This window comes from Rattus rattus, chromosome 13, assembly GCF_011064425.1.
Source record: "Rattus rattus isolate New Zealand chromosome 13, Rrattus_CSIRO_v1, whole genome shotgun sequence".
Taxonomy (NCBI): domain Eukaryota; kingdom Metazoa; phylum Chordata; class Mammalia; order Rodentia; family Muridae; genus Rattus; species Rattus rattus.
In genome coordinates, this window is record NC_046166.1 from 12,895,561 (window position 1) to 12,913,996 (window position 18,436).

At 51.6% G+C, this 18,436-nt stretch overlaps 1 protein-coding gene across 3 annotated transcripts; it reads right to left on the reverse strand.

The window, feature by feature from the left end:
• Window positions 1–5,394: 5,394 nt before the first annotated feature.
• Window positions 5,395–15,418, reverse strand: Pgpep1 (pyroglutamyl-peptidase I). 3 transcript variants are annotated; one of them, XM_032919210.1, is made up of 5 exons: window positions 15,222–15,418; window positions 12,755–12,807; window positions 8,058–8,174; window positions 6,922–7,154; window positions 5,395–6,440 (listed from the first exon to the last, which is right to left on the reverse strand). In XM_032919210.1, the coding sequence occupies exons 4-5, from the start codon at window positions 7,125–7,127 to the stop codon at window positions 6,248–6,250; spliced, it is 399 nt and encodes a 132-aa protein (XP_032775101.1). In that variant the 5' UTR covers window positions 7,128–7,154; window positions 8,058–8,174; window positions 12,755–12,807; window positions 15,222–15,418; the 3' UTR covers window positions 5,395–6,247. The 3 variants fall into 3 exon arrangements, with proteins under 3 accessions (XP_032775101.1, XP_032775100.1, XP_032775099.1); XM_032919209.1 differs by lacking the exon at window positions 15,222–15,418 and adding an exon at window positions 15,094–15,206; XM_032919208.1 differs by lacking the exon at window positions 15,222–15,418 and adding an exon at window positions 14,747–14,853.
• Between the last annotated feature and the right edge of the window lie 3,018 nt (window positions 15,419–18,436).

Here is an 18,436-nt window from a genome sequence, read left to right on the forward strand (position 1 = left end):
ACACAATAAATTCACTGCCAATTAATAAAGACTTAAACCGCCCACCTAGACAAGGTAAAATCGACCCAAATCGACCTAGTCCGCCTGGATCTGGATCGTCCTGCTCCGTTGTCTCCATCTTGATTTCTCTCGATCCTCCTTCTCCTCCTTCTCCTCCTCTTCCTCCTCCTCTTCCTCCTCTTCCTTCTCCTCCTCCTCCTCCTCTCTCCTTCCTTTTCCTTGACAACCTTTCCTTCTCATCCAATGATAGGCTTCACCTTATCCTGGATCTGCCTTGCTGCAAGCCTTAGTAAGCGTTTTATTGTTGTGAACAGACACCATGACCAATATAAGTTTTATAAAGGACAACATGTAACTGGCTTACAGGTTCAGAGGTTCAGTCCATCATCATCAAGGAGGAGCATGGCAGCATCTAGGCAGGCATGGTGCAGGAAGAGTTGAGTTCTACATCTTCACCCAAAGGAAGCCAGGAACAGACTGACATCCTCAGGCAGCTAGGAGGAGGGTCTCCAAGACCACCCCACACAGTGACACACTTCCAACAAGGCCACACCTTCTAACAGTGCCACTCCCTGGGCCAAGCATATGCAAACCATCACATTCCAGTCCCTGTCCTCCCTAGGCTTGTTTAAACACAGGAGTCTATGGCAGCCATACCTAAACATAGTATAATGCAAAATACATTTAGTCCAACCATCAGTTTCCACAGTCTATAGCAGTATCAACAATGTTAAAAGTCTAAAGTTCAAAGTCTCTTCTGAGATCCATCCAATCACTTAACTGTAATCCCTGAATTAAGACAGGCAACCAGCTGGGCAAACGTCACACTCTGCCATCTCCATGTCTGATGTCAAAGTGGTCTTCAGAGCTTCAACTCCTTTTCATCTTTGTTGACTACAACAAACTTCTTTCTCCTGCACTGGTTCCAGTCCCTGTTAGCAGCTTTCCTCAGCAGATAGCCCACGGCTCTGGCATCTTTAACATCTTTGGGTCTCCAAGGCAGCTTCAATGTTACAGCTTCTTGTTTCAATGTCTGGGATCCACACAGGATCCTCCAAAGGGCTGGCTTCACTTCTCCAGCTCTGCCCTCTGTAGCACTCAGGCTGACCCACTCCACTGCCTCAGCTGTTCCTGGTGGTCATCCCATGGTACTGGCCTCTCCAATACACTGGGGTCTCCCGTTGCAACCAGGCTTCACCAATAGCTTCTCATAGGCTCTCTTCACGGTGCCAAGCCTCAACTCCTTTGCGTGACCCCTTCAGTCCTGGGCCATCAACTGAGGGTGCATCTTCACCAGTGGCCTTCCATGGCCTCTCACAGTGCCCAGCCTCAGCTGCTCTTCATGACCCCTTCATGCCTTCACAACCAGTACCACTTGGGTGACTCTTACACACGACCAAGTCAAACCACAGCATGAGTTACAACCTTGGCATCTCTGGAACACAGCTCTCAAAAAACACTTCCCAGAAGATTTCCCCTCAGTGATGTTGATCTCTTCCTTAGCTCCAGCTGACCAGCATCAGTTGTCCCAGTAGCCTCCTTCTCCTCTTGACTATAAAGCCAGAGACACATGGCTGAAGCTGCTGAGTTCTGCTGCTGCAGGAGCTGGAACAACGCCTCCTTGTTCTATTACATTATCACCAGCTTCTTTTCTGCCTAAGCTTGGCTGTCCTGGATCTTGCTCTGTAGATTGACCTTGAATTAGAGAGCTGTGTGCCTGTCTCCTGGGAGTAAGGGTTTGTACTAACTTGCCTGGAGCTGATTTAGCTGCGTGAGATCTGTCCCCAAGGTCATTACTCCCTTAATTCAATTTAATATTCTTGAACACAGGATTCAGCTGTGTCCCTTTAAAACTCGAACCATATATTTTTTTTTTCTTTCTCAACTTCCCTTTTTCCATTAAAATGATCTTCATGAGACTTAACCAGAGAACAAAGTCTATGATGGGCATTTCTGAGACTTCCTTTGTCAATGTAATTCATCTGATTCTTTTCACCTTAGCCTCAGACAGATTCTTTAGACAAGGGAAAAAAGCAACCATATTTTTCACCAAAATACCACAGAAGCAGTCTTTACAGCACATACCAAAATTCTTCTCCTTGGGGTTGGGGATTTAGCTCAGTGGTAGAGCGCTTGCCTAGCAAGGGCAAGGCCCTGGGTTTGCTGGGGGGGGGGGGGATTCTTCTCTAAAACCTCTTGGGCCAGGCCTGCACAATTCAAATCACTCTCAATAACAAACATACTAACATAACATTCCTACTAAGATAGCCCATTAAGCCCCATTTAAATCGTTCCACTGCTTTCCAAATCCAAAATCCTAAAACCCACTTTCTGCCAAACAGAAGCACGGTCAGGCCTATCACAGAAATACACCAGTCCCTGGAACCAACTTCTGTCTTAGGGTTTTATTGCTGTGAACAGAGACCATGACCAATGTAAGTTTTATAAAGGATGACATTTAATTGGGGCTGGCTTACAGGTTCAGAGGTTCAGTCCATTATCATCAAGGTGGGAGCATGGCAGCTTCCAGGCCAGGCATGGTGCAGGAGGAGCTGAATTCTACATCTTCACCCAAAGGAAGCCAGGAACAGACTGAGCATCCTTAGGCAGCTAGAATGAGGGTCTTCAAGCCCACCCCACAGTGACACATTTCCTCCAACAAGGCCACATCTTCTAATAGTGCCATTCCCTGGGCCAAGCATATGCAAACCATCACAGTGCGTTATGACATCATCCTACATTTTCTATCACTCATTTTAAAAAAATACTTTTGGGGATTTAGAAATACTTTTTTTTCTCCAGTCAGTATAATGGATTCTGTAGCTTTTTTTTTTTGTTTATTTACTTACATTTCGAATGTTATCCCCCTCCCAGTTTGCCCTCTGAAAATCCCCTAACCCATCTATCTCCCTCCCCCTGCTTTTATGAGGGTGCTCCCCATCTACCCATCCACTTCAACCTCACTGCCCTAGCATTCCCCTATGCTGGGGAATCAAGCTTTCACAGGACCAAGGGCCCCTTCTCCCATTGATGCCAGACAATGCCATCCTCTGCAGCATATGCAGCTGGAGCCATGGGTCCCTCCATGTGTACTCTTCGGTTGGTGGTTTAGTCTCTGGGAGCTCTGGGAGTCTGGTTGGTTGATGTTGTTGTTCTTCCTATGGGGTTGCAAACCCTTTCAGCTACTTCAGTCCTCCCCCTAACTCCTCCATTGGGGTCCCTATGCTCGATCCAATGGTTGGCTGCAAGCATCCACATCTGTGTCAGGAGGGCTCTGGAGAGCCTCTCAGGAGACACCCATATCGGGCTCCTGTCAGCAAGCACTTTTTGGCATCCACAATAGTGACTGAGTTTGGTGGCTGCATATGGGCCACAGATGTTTTTGTGGGGACAGCAAGTCACCCCGGGGCACTCCAGGGTGCCCTTACTCCTGAGACTCAGAAGGAGAGTCAACTGCTCAGATCTCCATGTGACGACAGACACAGGATCAACAGGAAGATGACATGAAGAGACCACTTCAGAACAAGGAACGTTAGAGCTTAAAAAGTAGCCGGGCCCAGCAAACATGCTACCATAAGCCCTGCACTGGGTAGGTCGAGGTAGGAGTCAGCCTCAGCTACACAGTGACTTGGAGACTAGCCTGGTATAGGAGACCCAGTCTCACAAACAAAAAGATCCAGGGATGAGAAGTTGCTTCAGAATTCACATCCATCAATCCCATGGGGACAGCGAGGCCTCCGACCACCCATAAAAGAAAGGCGGTGTCTAAAATATTGTGGCTTCACTGGCAGGGACTAGACTTGGTCTTGGAAGGAGTCCAGGTCACATGTCACATCCCACCCTTCCTGAGAGCCCCTCCCTCCTGGCCTGGAAGTTCAAAGTCAGCTGGAGACAAAGGCTGGCAGGCGTCCCAGACACACTTCCAAATGCACTTCACCCAATATCCCTGTGGCCGATGCGACATGTTGGGACATGCCTGGGCACCCCAGCCTCTGGTCCCAGGTCCCTAACAGGATATTAGAGGCTGTCTATCTCAGGATGCGGAACATCCACAGAGCCTGGGTGACGGTTCACTGTAGGTTCTAGGTCCCGGTGGGCCATGTGTGTGGCAAACACCTTCCGACTCCCAGCACTTAGGAAGCTGAGGCCAGAGAATTAGGAGTTCACATGAGGCCGGCCTGGATTACAGAATGAGTTCAAATGGCCAGCCTGAGCTACCTGAGACCCTGTCTCAAAAAGAACAACAAATACTCTCAAAATTTTAGAGTCTCTAAATTTTTAGTCGAAAAAAATCAGAGTTCTGGACGGCAGCACGGGTCCTGACGAACTCCCTCTGCCCCCGCCAGCCAGCCTGATCCCAGCCTGCGATCCCAGCTGCAGCGTCACGGCGCGGTGGCAGATGGCACCTGTCAGGACACGGCCATCGGCCATTGTAGGCTACAAGGATTTGCCCCCTCCATCTGGGCTGCCATCTCTGGGAAGAACTTCGTTAGCATTACACCAGCTGAGTTTGGTCCTCACGGTAGGCAAAGACAGGTCAAGTTTTTTCATGAATAGCTTGACGCTTGGGGGCCAGAAAATGTTCTGTGATCCAGGACTCACTGCTGCAAGTCGGGGAATTTACAATGGGTCTTCATACCAAGAGCACTGGAGGAACCCCCACCTTCAATGACACTGCACCATGACTGCCAAGATGCTCCTGCTGATGGGCAAAGGAGGTGCCCACGGTGGTTGGATCAACAACCACGGTGGTTGGATGTTGTGAAATGGCCTCTCAACTGCGGCACCCCCTTTTTTCCACACACACCATTATTTTTGGGGGTCGTTACCCCATTTCCCTTATTGCTGTCAAAACCACATGGTCTGGGGCTGGACGAACAGGTACTTCCCCCTACCCAAACCCCCTCTCCTGGGTCTGGAATACCCACGCCAAGTTTGCTGACGGACACTCACCATCCGCTTCTAAATACTGAGAATGCACAAAAGCTCAAAACAAAGTTTGAAAAATGCAGGAAAGAAATTGAAGAGAGAGAAAAGAAAGGACCAGGCAAAAACGACAATGTCGAAAAGGCGGCTGAGAAGCTGGAAGCCCTTTCAGTGAGGGAGGCCAGAGACGGGGCTGAAGAGAAGTCTGAGGAGAAGCAGCGAACCACTTTTTCCTTTCCTTTTTAAAAAATTGACCCACCCCTTCAGGCCCCCCGCCCCAGCTGAGGACCGAACCCAGGGCCTTGTGCTTGCTAGGCAAGCGTTCTACCACTGAGCTGAATCCCCAAAACCCCTGCCCCACCCCTTAAGGTTTGTTTTTATTCTGTTTTGTTTCTACAAGGAACTTTATAAAGAACTGAATTTCAACCTTAAGGTTTTGGGTTTGTTGGTTTTTTTTTTTTTTTTAACTTTTTTTTCCTCCAAGTTTTGACACCATTGAACATGACTTCAGAAATCCATTCCCCCGTCATGAAAATGTACTATGCTAACTTTCTTTTCCATACAGGAAACACTTATTTATAGTCATCAAAAATAGTGAATAAAAATGCCTTTGAAAACCTGGAAAAAAAAACTAAAAAAGAGAACAAGAAAAGTCACGGCAGGGTCAGCTCCCCACAGGCACCGGAGGCCACTGCGGCCTGGCCCTCGGTGGCCACAGCAGCCTGCTCCCCGAGCAAAGGGAGCCCACAATGGAGCCCCAAAGTATGATGGCATTTCAGGATAGGAGGCAAAAGAGGCCTCCCCTCCCAGGAGACAGAAAAGACACTTGTTGGTTAGGCCTGAAGTCTTAACAATGGGAATATAAATTACTCTGTTCCCTAATCTAGCACAGATGGGGAGGTGGGGACTACAAAGACAGACAGGGACAGAGACACAGACAGGGAGACGGAGACAGAGAGAGGATAGAAAAGGCTGCCGAGTCCCACGTGGCTTTGGTAGGGACGTCCAGGGTTTGGGGCAGAGATTACAGCCAATCTACTTTATGACACTCTGTGAGGCCCCCGCCACAAAGAATGCTTCAACTCCTTATCCACACAGCTGAAAACGCAGAGTGTGTCAGGGGGTAGCGGCAGGGCAGGTGTGCAGGCCTCTGGTCATCTCACCCTAGCCCTGGCCTTGGGGCACAGCAGAAGTGTCCCCAGACACAGGATGATACCCATCACTCCCCTTGTGGTCCACCAAGAGGGGCAGGTAAGTCAGGACCCTCCATGAGCCCAGTTGTGTCCCCTCTCACAGCATGGCACCCAGATGTACATGGCTGTCAGAGCTGGTGGCAGCAGCTGATGTCTCCCTCTGCCTGCTCTAGAACACCCAGCATCTCTTCAATGATGGCCCGTAGTGCCCGGCCTAGCTGGTCAGCATTGTAAGGCTTGCCCAGGGGGGGCACATGGACAAAAGCTGAGCGGCCGCGGCCCCGGTAGAGCGATGTGTAATATGTGAAGTCACACAGGTATCTGAGAGAAACAGGAGGAAAAGTCCCAGTCAGTGAGTCCTAGCCGAAGCCACCAGGCTTCTGAAAAGCCCTCCAAAGTTCTGTGCTATGGGATGCAGTTGGGAGTGGAGGAAAACCTAGGGGTCAGGAATTTGGGTGCCCCTGGACACCTATTCTCCGTTTTCTTTCTTTTTTTTTTTTTTTTTTTTCGGAGCTGGGGACCGAACCCAGGGCCTTGCGCTTCCTAGGCAAGCGCTCTACCACTGAGCTAAATCCCAACCCCTCCGTTTTCTAAAGACGTATTTTGCTGGACATGATAATCCCAGCACTCAGCAGGCAGCAGCAGGTAGATGTCAATCTGAGGCCAGCCTGGTCTATGTAATGTAAGTTCCAGGCCAATCTGGGCTACGCAGAGAAACCTAAGGTGAAGCTGATGGAGGAAGTTATTACTGTTGCACCCCAGCCCCTGCTGGAAAGGAAACCCTGTGGCCCCTGGAGCCCACCTGCCAGCGTCCTGGGAGATGGTAACAGACACGTCCAGCCCCAGTGTGGTCACCCTTTTGCACACAGCGTCCATGTCGATGATGGAGTCAATGCTCTCTGGACCATCCTCCACGCAGCACTGCGAGCCGGGGCAGAACCGGCAATTATCCAGTCCTTTGTAACCCTTGTTGTGGCCACATTTTTCCAGCGTCACTGTGGTGGCCATGCCTGACACCCCGACATGCACCACGAGCTAGGGACAAGGGGGGCAGTTAGCAGGTGCAGACACCCACCCATGCACAGGGAATAAACACAGTGAATCTCTGTTGTTGCTAAAAGCGAGCTATCACACGGCTACCTAGGAGCCCAGAGCAGGATTTGGCTTTGCCTTTGAGACAGAGTCCCAGTCTTTCATGTGGCCAGGCTGTCCCCGAATTCACGACTGCTGAGATTAGCTATCTGCCACCACTGTGCCTTGCCTGAAGTCTGTTTTGAAAATTATTTTTTATTACTATTTTCTTTGGTGGTGCTGCGTGGACTCCAGGTGGACACCTCACACACTCCTATTTAACTGTAACGTACTCGAACCCATCCTGACCAGTGCACAAGCACAGAAGGCTCGGCGCCCTGCCAGGTCCCTTGGTCTCTGTCTTCCTCTCTCCCTTCTGTAAGAATCCACAAAAGCTTACATGTGTGGTGTGGCACTGGCCTTATGGCGGATGGGGGTGGTGTGGCAAGGCGACTTGAATGAGAATCACCCAGAGGTTTGATTGGGTGGGTCATTTGAACGGCCCCAGAAGTTCATATATCTGAATGCTTAGTTAGCAGGGGGCAGTGGGACAGATTTGGGAAGGATTAGGAGGTGTGGCCTTGCTGGAAAAGGTGAGTCCCTGGGAGTGGAGAGTGTGTGTGGCATTTTCCAAAGCTCAGGCCAATCTGTGTCACTCTCTGCCTGCCTGCCTGCCTGCCCGCCTGCTTCCAGAAATGATGATTGGGTGTGGGCTAACCCTTAGAAACTGAGTATACCCCTAAGTCAGATATTGGCCTTTATGAGTGGCCATGGCTGTGGCCATGGTGCCCACTTATAGTGACAGAACAGTGACCAGGCTGTAGGGAGTGAGGAGTGCTTTAGGGGGTGCACCCGAGGGTTGCTTACCTGGGGGCTGTGTTTCTCCCACAGCGCTGGGATGAGCCTCTGCACAGTTTGGTACTCCACGGGGATCTCATACACGTGCAGGTCCACGCTGTCCCCAAGGCCCAGTTTCTCCAGCTCCTGTGAGAAAACCGGTATGAGGATGAAGGGGCTATGAGGAGCCTTCCTGTCTCCAGACACCAGACAGACAGCTCGGCTGGGTGTGGTACATGGGGGTCACACCACACGTGTGATCAGGAGTTTGAGGTTACAGAAAAACTGAAGGCAGCCTCGGCTACATGAGACTCTGCTCCCCCTCAAAAAACAGCCGTGACTGTACATAACCCACTGAGCACCCCAGTCCATCAGTGGCTTTTCCTTGTGACCACTGCAGGGCTGCCTGGGAAATGCCTTGCTGTAGAGCCCAGGAGCGCAGCAACTGTCTGAGGAGATCAGAATTAACTCAACTCTGCAACGGCGGCAAAGGCCTGGGGTCAGGGCAAGTTACAAAAAAGTAAGTTAAGAAGGGTATCACTGGGGTTGGGGATTTAGCTCAGCGGTAGAGCACTTGCCTAACAAGCACAAGGCCCTGGGTTCGGTCCCCAGCTCCGAAAAAAAGAAAAAAAAAAAGAAGGGTATCACTGTCATACTACTGAGAAATGTCTTAACACTTGAGAGGCAGGAGAATGGCTGCTACATTAAGGACAGCCTCCTGTTCTACAAAATAAATTCCAGGCTAGCCTGGGCTATATAGTGAGACACTGTCTCACACAAACGAGAAACAAAAAAGCAAAAACGGTTTGGGGCTGAAGTTCAGCTGGCCAGCATAGTGCAGCTCAGTTGGGAGAGTGTTCAACCAGCACGCAGGGAAGGTCTGGGTTCCTTCCCAGCACCGTGAGAACTGGTGTGTCAGTGCATGGCTATCATCCCAAACACTTGGGAGGTGGAGGCAGGGGGATCAGGAGTTCAAAGAGACCCTGTCTCAACAAACATACACCCTAAACTCAAACATAAAGACAGAATCTGAAGAAATTAAAAATCCCAAAGGACTAGTTTCTTTGGGTTTGTGCTGGGGCAGGGGAAGTGCGCCACCTGCTGGGTGAGTGGGGAAGGGGCAAAGGGCCAAAGCCATAGCCATGGCAACTGTATCTGCCAGACTCCGGAACTTCGTAATGAACAGGAAAACAAAACAAGCCTCCTCCAGCAGAGCAGAAGTTGTGAAGCTCCCACAGCAGGCATTTACAGGTGCACAATTAAAGTAAAAAAATCAAAATAAAACAAAAGGACATGGGGTTGGGGATTTAGCTCAGTGGTAGAGCACTTGCCTAGCAAGCGCAAGGCCCTGGGTTCGGTCCCCAGCTCCGAAAAAAAGAAAAGGAAAAACAAAACAAAACAAAACAAAACAAAAACAAAACAAAAACAAAAGGACATGCCATACCCTATTAGGTACATGAAGGCGGGAGGCTCAGGAGTTCAAGGTCAGCCTGGGCTACATAGTAAGGGCTTTGGAGGCCAGCCTGGGCTACATAGTAAGGGCTTTGGAGGCCAGCCTGGGCTATATGAGACTCTGTCAAAAAATTAAAAAAAACAAAACAAAACAAAACAGATGTAGCAATGCACACATTTAATTCCAGCACTTGAGAGGCAAAGGCAGGAGGATCTCTGTGAATTTGAGGCTAGCCTGGTCTACAGAGCATGTATAGCCAGGGCTATGTAGAGGGACTATCCCAAAAAAGCACCAAAAGCAAAACAAACAAAAACTAAAATAACTAAATCACTCCATAGCCTTCACCCCAGGTCCCTTTTCAGTGTTTGCCCTGGGGATGCCCAGTCGCTCCCACAAGCTGGATTGAATCGGGGTGTAATCTGTAGTCCAGAAAAGCAGGAAACGAAACCAGAGTCCAGGCACCAACATCCCAACTCTTAGGGATGCACTCAGGGCAGGACAGGGCCACTCCACCCACGGGCACACGCATCAAGCCACCCCAGGTGACCGGCCCTCACCAGCACTAGGGACCACAGTGTTTCACAGTTTGAAGCTGACTGAGCCAACACACACCTGTCATGCCTGCACTGGAGTCTGAGACAGGGCAACAGAGTGTGGGCAGCCTGGGCTATAGAAAAAAACAGTGTCTCCAAAAAAAAAAAGGTTAAATTTTCTGCTAGGGAATAGTTGTTCCTGTTTCTAGCCAGGATTAAGTATGTCCCATGCCAGTGAAAGCTTCCTAGTAGTCTTGCCTCGGCCTCCCTAGTGCTGGGATGGCAACTGTAGGCCACCACACTGGGCTATCTCACCGCCTTTGTCTTTGAGGAGCTCCCCAAGAACAAACTCAATGGCACTGGCTCCCTCAGGAGTCTGTGAACACTGCTCGAATGGCTGCCTGCACCTCCAGAGACTCCTCCTGCTGTTCCCACAGGTCCCACACTGTTCCCAATGGTGGCCTCAGTAAAGTGCCCAAGGCAAGATGGAAGGACAGACACAAGGATATTAATGAAGGTATAGACCTGTCAGCTCATCATCTCTTGTCTTAAAAACAAACAAACAAACAAACAAACAAACAAAATACCAGGCATGGTGGCACACAGCTTTAAACTCAGCACTTGGGACACAGGGACAGAAGGATCTCTGACTTCAAGGCCAACCTGGTTTACATAGTGAGTTCCAGAATAGCCAGGGATATACAGATAAACTGTGTCTCAAAAAACAGACCAAAGACAGCCCCCATACACAAACTTGATGGCTGAGATCTGGCCGGGCGGCTCAGTACTCACCCTCATCCCATGGCTGGCATCTTCAAACAGCAGGACTCACATATGGACAGGGTAAGTGGTGTGGAACTCAGGGCTTCATCTAGGAAATCTTAAGGTTTCGAGCCGGTATTTAATGTCCCTGTGAAGACTAGGAGCTTCCAGAAGACTGGAGCCCTTCAGTGCTGACACTTTTTGTGAGGACTCTATGGCTGAGAAGGCCAGTGTAGTGGGGACCGGTCGCAGATGTGCAGAAAGTCACGTCACCCTTCACCAGGTTCTGCTTTTGCCCCTGCACACCTGGTTCGGACCCTCCTGGAAGAGGGCTGTGAGCCCCAAATCCTACTTCCTGAATCCTGGCTCAGTACCCAGCACCCTGGAAAGCACCAAGCAGGGGTACAGCTGTGGCATTGTCCTCGGTCATCTACCTGAAAAGACCCTGTCTCAAAAGCAGGCATGGCTGCATCTGACCGATTGATTCCCCTGACCCCAGCACAAAGCCCTCTTTGTTTGCTGTACCCTCAGCAGATCTGTCTAGACTTGTGGTGGCAGGCTGTCACCACGTCTGTAGCCCACTGAGGGAGACTGTGCAGAAACAAGGCAGAGTCAGCCTGGTCCTTGATACCCAGCCTAGGTCTCCCAGGAAGCAGCCTGCAACCCCACTGGGGGGCGATGAAGAAAAAGCTGGTATGAAGGCACTCTCTGAATCCCAGCACTTGGGAAACCGAGGCAGGAGACTCATTCAGAGTTTGAAACTAGCCAAGATACAGAGTAAAACGTGATTCATTGGTCAATCAACCAAAGAGGGCAGGCAGGACCATGTACACCTGTCACCTCAGTGCTAGGGAGGCTGAGGCAGGAGAAACAGGTGTTCGAGGTCAGCCAGGGTAAGATCTTGTCTCAAAACGTAAAACAAAAAGTAAGGCTCAAGGGTGAGGGATCCGTGGCTGGGCCTGGTCTCCATGCTTCACCCTGAGGACCCACACCGTGGAAGGAGAGAAGTTGGCCCAGCAAGCTGCCCTCTGACCTCACATGTGTGCCTTCCACACACTCAATAATCAAATACATAAACAAATACAGTATTTTAAAGACATAAGTTGAGAAACAGTCTTGGTCTCTTCACAACATGGAGTTTCCCCTAGCGCCCTAAAGCTCCAAGGGGATATTCGAAAAGATTGTTTAATTGATTTTCTTTCCCATTTACATGCAGATGGTGGTGTCTGGGGCCCAGGAATCCAGACACTGGCTTTGTGTCCACTCAGCCCATGAAGCCTCCTGTCTGTAACTCGCACAAAGCCAGACACACAAGTCTTCTGAGACACACTGGGGCTTTTTGTCTGCTGCTCCCGGGAGTAGATGTGCAAGCAGGGGCCCGGCCACACTCCCATCTGCGAGGTCCCCGGACCCTGGGGTCCTCTATCCGGCCCGCAGAGTGAAGGCAGAAAGAAAGGAGGGTGATGGTAAAGTGGCTGAGACTTCTGAGTGTGGGGAGGGTGACAAGCTGGTGTGTGGGGGGGGACATGGGAGGCTTGGGTGAGAAGAAGAGAGAACCCTTAAATCACACAGCTAATGGGCTAAAATTAATCCTGGTCCGGCCGCCATCTCAGTCGGTTATTTATCAAAGAATCAAACGTCTGTCTCTCTCCACTCAATTGTTCCCTAGTCTGTCTGTCTGAATGTCCCATCTGGCAAGCAAATACAAGTTAGTGGAGTCATTTCTTGGATGGGATTCTGGGAAGAGACACCCCCTGGGGTTCCCAGTAAAGAGACTGGGCCTTTGCCCAGGACGCCCGGCCTGCCTGTTCCCCAGCCTCGGTGGCACCTGCTGGGACACACCCCATCTTTCTTAAATCAGTTTTATCTGTGTTGCAGCTAGGGTCTCAGTGCCTGGCTGTCGAGGAACTTGCTCTGCAGACCAGGCTGGCTTGGCAAGACACTCAGCTATGGGAAAGGCTCCCCTAGATCGGAGTTACCTGGACAGCGATCCAGCTGGCATTCACAGCATGCTCCCCAAAAGGGCCGAATCCTGAAAACAGGAAAAGAGGCATTACTGTTACTTTCTCTCCCTACCTCAGAATTCTGAAATCTCATCCCTGGACACACCCCCATTCTAGTTTCTTACCCAGCCCTTTCCGGTCTGCCCCAGCTATGGGCCTTGGCCTCCACTTGCTGAGTCCTGAGGTGGCAGGCACAGGCTGCAGTGCATGGCTTCCTGTTATCCCCGCAACTCGCCCCTGCCCCCCTTAGGTCCTTACACCTGGGAAGGCCCAATCAGCCTCTCTCTTCACTGCTCTCCAGGCAAACCCAACTATTATCATTGTCTGGGTTGGCCTGGGGTTGTGGGCCACCATGAGTCACCACTACTTTAAGATTAGCTCACAGAGGCTGGGGGGAAGGGGGTGTCTCCAGGACAGGCTACCTGGACACCAGGCTGCTTCTGCTTTTGGTCAGTTCAACCTTCAACCTCCAGGCCCTATCTCTGACCAAGACAGAGCCCACCCCCACCCCCAAGGCACTGTGGCACTTGGCTTCATTCCCTCTGAAGACAGGGCTTCCAAGGGCCTAACTATCATGAGCAAGAAGTGATGCAGAGAGAGGGGACTAACTCCATCAGGTCACACAGCACGACTGTGAGGAGGCTGGGATTTAAATCCACTGGGTTGCCAAGAAAAGTTCAATTGAGGAAACAAAGACAAACAAAAAAAACAGCCCACCCGCCTCCGGGTGTACACCTGCAGACCCAGAGGTCCGAGACTGCTGCAAGAGAATTGGATGTTAGGCCCTTCCACGCCACATGAGACCCTGCTTCAAAATAAATAAACACAGCTGGAAAAATACTTCAGTAAGTTGCCACACCAGGACCTGAGTTCAGCTCTCTAGAACCACATATTTGCACAGTGCAGTGGTGGCACACGTTCCCCCAAGGGCTGGGGAAGTAGAGACAGACAGACTCTCTCAGTCTCAGTCTCTCAGTCAGAGTCTCTCTCTCTCTCTCTCTCTCTCTCTCTCTCTCTCTCTCTCTCTCTCTCTCTCTCTCTCTCTAAGAACCTTGATTAATGTAACTCAGGTGGGTAGGGTCCCACCTGCTGCCAGTGTTTAGAGAGGGCCATCAAACCTCAGGACAGCAGGTAGAGGCCACATGTTGGGGCATCTCATCATGGTGGCGAATCTGCTCACCCTAACATTTGGAAGGTTGAAGCTAAACAATCACCCTGCGTTTGTAGCCAGCCTTGGTCAGAGTAAGTTAAAGGTCGGCAGGGCGGTGCATTAGAATGAGACTCTATCTTAATAAACCAACCAACCAAATCAACACCCCCCCCACCCTCACCCCCTCCCCCACCCCGGAAGGCTCAAAGGTATCACCTGTACTGCAGGGAACAGCGGTGAGAAAGGCCCACCCTCCCTCACCTGTAGGAGTGGGAGTTTTCCCTGGCTCACTCCCTGTGGCCTCTCAGGGCAGCGGCTAACCTGAGTGCCCTCCTCCAAGGCCTAGTGGAGTTGACTAAACCAAGTGGCCCCAGGCTGAGTCTCAGGAAATAAGAACAGTTGGCTTCCGGGGGTGTTAGTGATAGTAGAGCTGGTCCCTGGGTCATTCCGGGGTCAGGTGGACTTAGGCCCAACACCTGCCCCCAACCGGGTTGCAGGCCCCTCCAACAATGCAAGGTGCCAGGAGCAGAAGCTGAGTGGATCATATGTCACCGGGACTTTTCCTGGCCGTAAACCAGCCTTTGTCCCCGGGGTCAGCGGGTGGGGACAGGCAGGAGCTCTGGAGGGGTCAAGAGGGACTGCAGTGTGCGAGGTGACCTGTCTGCACCCCAGTCCCCGCGCACTCCGAACTCCCGGCCGCGTGACCCCGGACTTTTCAGGTTACCCGGACCGAACGGTGCTATCGCAGGAGGCGACAACTGCAAACCTGTGGCAACCGCGAGCACCTGCCCCGCCGCCCCCGGTCAGGCCGCACCTACCGGTCACCACTACCGCTTTCCGCGGCTGCTCCATCGCGGGATGCGCTCTCTCGGATCCTGGCGATGGGGACTTAAGCGGACACCGACCCCCGAGCCCCGCCCGGCCACCCGGCCCCGCCCCCTAACGCTGGGCCTGCGCGAACACGCCCCGGACACGCCCCCGGACCAGCTGTACGCGTCCCTGCGCGGCCCCGCGGGTTCCGCTGAGCCCCACGCACACCGCTACACCCTAGACCCTGGCTCCCCGGCCAGGCCATTTCTAGACCACGCCCCTTAGAAACCACACCCCAGCCAACCCCGCCCCCAACCTTCCAAAAACCCACTTCCAGGTCCTGTAAGGAACCTACCAGGTCCCCAATAATCACACGCCTCGAGCCTTCCAAACTCTCAGGCCCGGGTCACGCTCCAGCCAGGTCCCAAGCTCCCAAGACACTCCTAAACCCATCCTTGAAACAACTGGGCCCAGGTCACGTACTCCGGCCTCCCCCGACGCAAGTGTAGATTCGCCCTGATCCTTCCAAAGCCCCTCGGCCAGGCCGCAGTCCACGTTCCCACCCGCGACCCAAGATATCCCTGGCTTAGGCCACATCCTCCGAAATTTCTTCCTTCTAAAATCTACTCCGTCCCGAGCCCACCTAGGGCAACGACTCCCTTTCCCTGTTTGCCGCTGATACGCTGGGCTAGGCGTGCATACAGAATCTCCATCTAGGCTCCGCCCCCAGTCTATCCCCGCTGGGTCCCCAGTGGCCGCGGGGCTCTCAAGTCTACCTGGAGCCCCGCCCCGCCCCAAGCACGGACCGGCCCTGGTCACCTAGTACCCCTGCCTGGCCACGCCCATTCTCAGCCAGGCCCCTCCCCCTACTTGCTCTTAAGCCCCGCCTCCAACTCGTAAGGGAGCAATGGGAGTGTTCCCAGCCTTCCCAGCCTCAGTTTCTCTTCCTGTAAGACAGAGACACAGAGGGCTGGAGAGATGGCTCAGCGGTTAAGAGCACTGACTGTTCTTCCAGAGGTCCTTAGTTCAAATCCCAGCAACCACATGGTGAGTCACAACCATCTGTAGTGGGATCTGATGCCCTCTTCTGGTGTGTCTGAAGACAGCTACAGTGTACTTATATATAATAAATAAATCCTTTAAAAAAAAAAAAAGACAGAGACATAGAGTAGGGGAAACAATTTGATTCTGTTCACTCATCACCGTTCACAAACAAGGACACTGAGGCATGGATCTAAGTTCTTTTGGCCGAGGCCGGAGGAAGACAGAAGGGTCACTCCAGCAGAAAACTGAGGGAGGGGTTCAAGAGGAAGGAAAAACCGCACAGTGCTTTTGCTCACTGCCAACATGGCTAACTGGCCACTGGCCACAGGGACTGCTTCCTTTCCGTGGCTCCTCGTTGCACATCTAGCTGTTCGTGGCCCAGACTTCCTCCTCCTGTGGTCCTTCTCCGACTGTCACCTCCTTTAAAGGACATTGTTTTTCCACCCCCTACCTAGACATCCTTTGGGCTCATCTTTCCCCTGGCTGCCCCTCCAGCGGGATTTGTCTTTATTTTGCCTGCCAACCCGTTCTCTCGCAGGGACCCTATTTTTTTAATTTGTTTTGTGTTTTTAAAAGTCTTATTCATTACTATGGTGTCTGTCACTTCATCTGCTTTAGGGGTTAGGCTGACAGGGCAGGGCCTTTTGCTGAAGGGTGGTGTTTGGCCTGATGCACCAGTGACCACCACTTGGGCACCTGGGGCATTCCCTGCCTACCTTGTAATCCTTTATTGTGATTTCTGCAAAAACACTAGAAAGAGAAAGCAGAGGCCCGGACTGTGTCCCCAGAGGCTGGGTGGGGCCTTACTGAGCCACAAGCATCTTGTTTCAAGCAGCTGTGACCCCTGTGTTCTAGGACACTGGGGGACACTGGCTCCCATACACCAGCCAAGAACCCTTTCTCTGACTGCACAGCGTATAAACAGACATAACCACCATGGTATGTTCTTGGGGGCCGGTTGGAAGGGAGAGAGAAAGACCGGGTCGGGGGAGAGAAATAGAGAAATAGCAGGGTAATAAGGAGAGTGAGTATCTGGGGCGAGGGCTTCATTGGACTGAGTTTAAGCTCGGGGAGAAGGTGGGAAGGGCTAGCAAGCATGGTGAATTGTTGCTTGTGACCTGGAGGCCAGCATGTGCTTCGGTGTGCTGATAGGTGCCACTGGTAGCCATGTGTCCCTTCTGCCAGAGTAAGAGACGTGACTCCTTTTTGTAGATGAGAAATAATTTCCAAGTTCTTGCGGAATTCTGGCATTTACCTAACTGCCAGAAATCTTCCCGTAGCCCAGGTTGAACCCATTTCTGGATATCTGGACTGCCATTTGGGGTTTGGAGAAGTAATCTCCTTTGGACCTGACAGCAGGGTGTCCTGTGTACAAACCTAGGCTGGAAGCCACACTCATCACAGCTTGTTTGAGCTCCTGCAGCCTCAGGAAGGCTTGGAACATCTGAGAGCTCACACAGTTCCTGGGTCAACTATACAGCGCCCTAATACATCCCAGCCACACTCATAACCCAGAGGTACCCAGAAGGCTGCAACCAACTATAACTTTAATTTTTTTAAACTTTATTTTTAAAGATGGTTAGCCCAGCACCCACCGGAAGCAGTGAAAAAGAACGGATACAGTAAGGGGGGGGGCGTTGGGGCAGCAGTGGCCCTGTTTAGAAAGGTTCTTTGGAGCAAGTCCAGGCTGTGTTGCCTGGAAATCAGCAGTTCAGTTCAAAGGTCAGCAGCAGCAGCTCCATCCACTCACAAACACTTCACGGATGCACCAGCTCAGTCCAGTTCAGTAGAGTTGGGATGGCAGAGTCAGCAGCTGTGGCACAGCCTTGCAGAGACAGCCAGGCCTCAGCCCCCTCAGGAGTCAGCAGGAAGGGCCCAGAGAGACTCCAGAAGTTCTCCACTGTGCCTCTCTCAGGGAAGTGAAGATCAATGAAAACTAGAGACCCACAAGCGTTGCACAGATAGCTCTGTAAGCAAGCCCAGCTCACTCACTCCGTCAGCCTCCATCACTGCTGGGCCTGTTCATACCCTCCAAACCTCACGCCTCCATGGATCTCGCCTCAGCACGGGCATCTGTCCCAGCCAACATCACTCTGCCAATCAGCAGAGTCCGCTGAAGCGGCGAGAAACTGCAGCACACCGCCAGAAGTTTATTGGTGCACTTCTGTGGAGTCCAGACAAATGCAGCTCAACTGTGTAATGTAAGATGGGACAATACATGCGTGTCATTAGAGAGGAATCCCTCATCATGTGTCCTTTCACGTGCTGTTTTAGCAGAACATCTTTTCTCCTGTGTCTGCTTCAGTGGAACGTTTCTTCACTTGTCTTCCCCCTCAAAACACCATCCAACCAACTTTCCAACAAACCCTTAAGTTTCTACTTCAACTAATTGTGGATCAGAACTCCCCAAGGGGAACAGAATACCCTTGGCAGGGAATAGGGAGGCAAAGTTTAGAACAGAGGCTGAAGGAACACCCATTCAGAGCCTGCCCCACATGTGGTCCATCCATATACAGCCATCAAACTAGATAGGATGGATGAATCAGGGGGCTGGAGAGATGGCTCAGCGGTTAAGAGCACCCGACTACTCTTCCAGAGGTCCTGAGTTCAATTCTCAGCAACCACATGGTGGCTCACAACCATCTGTAAAGAGA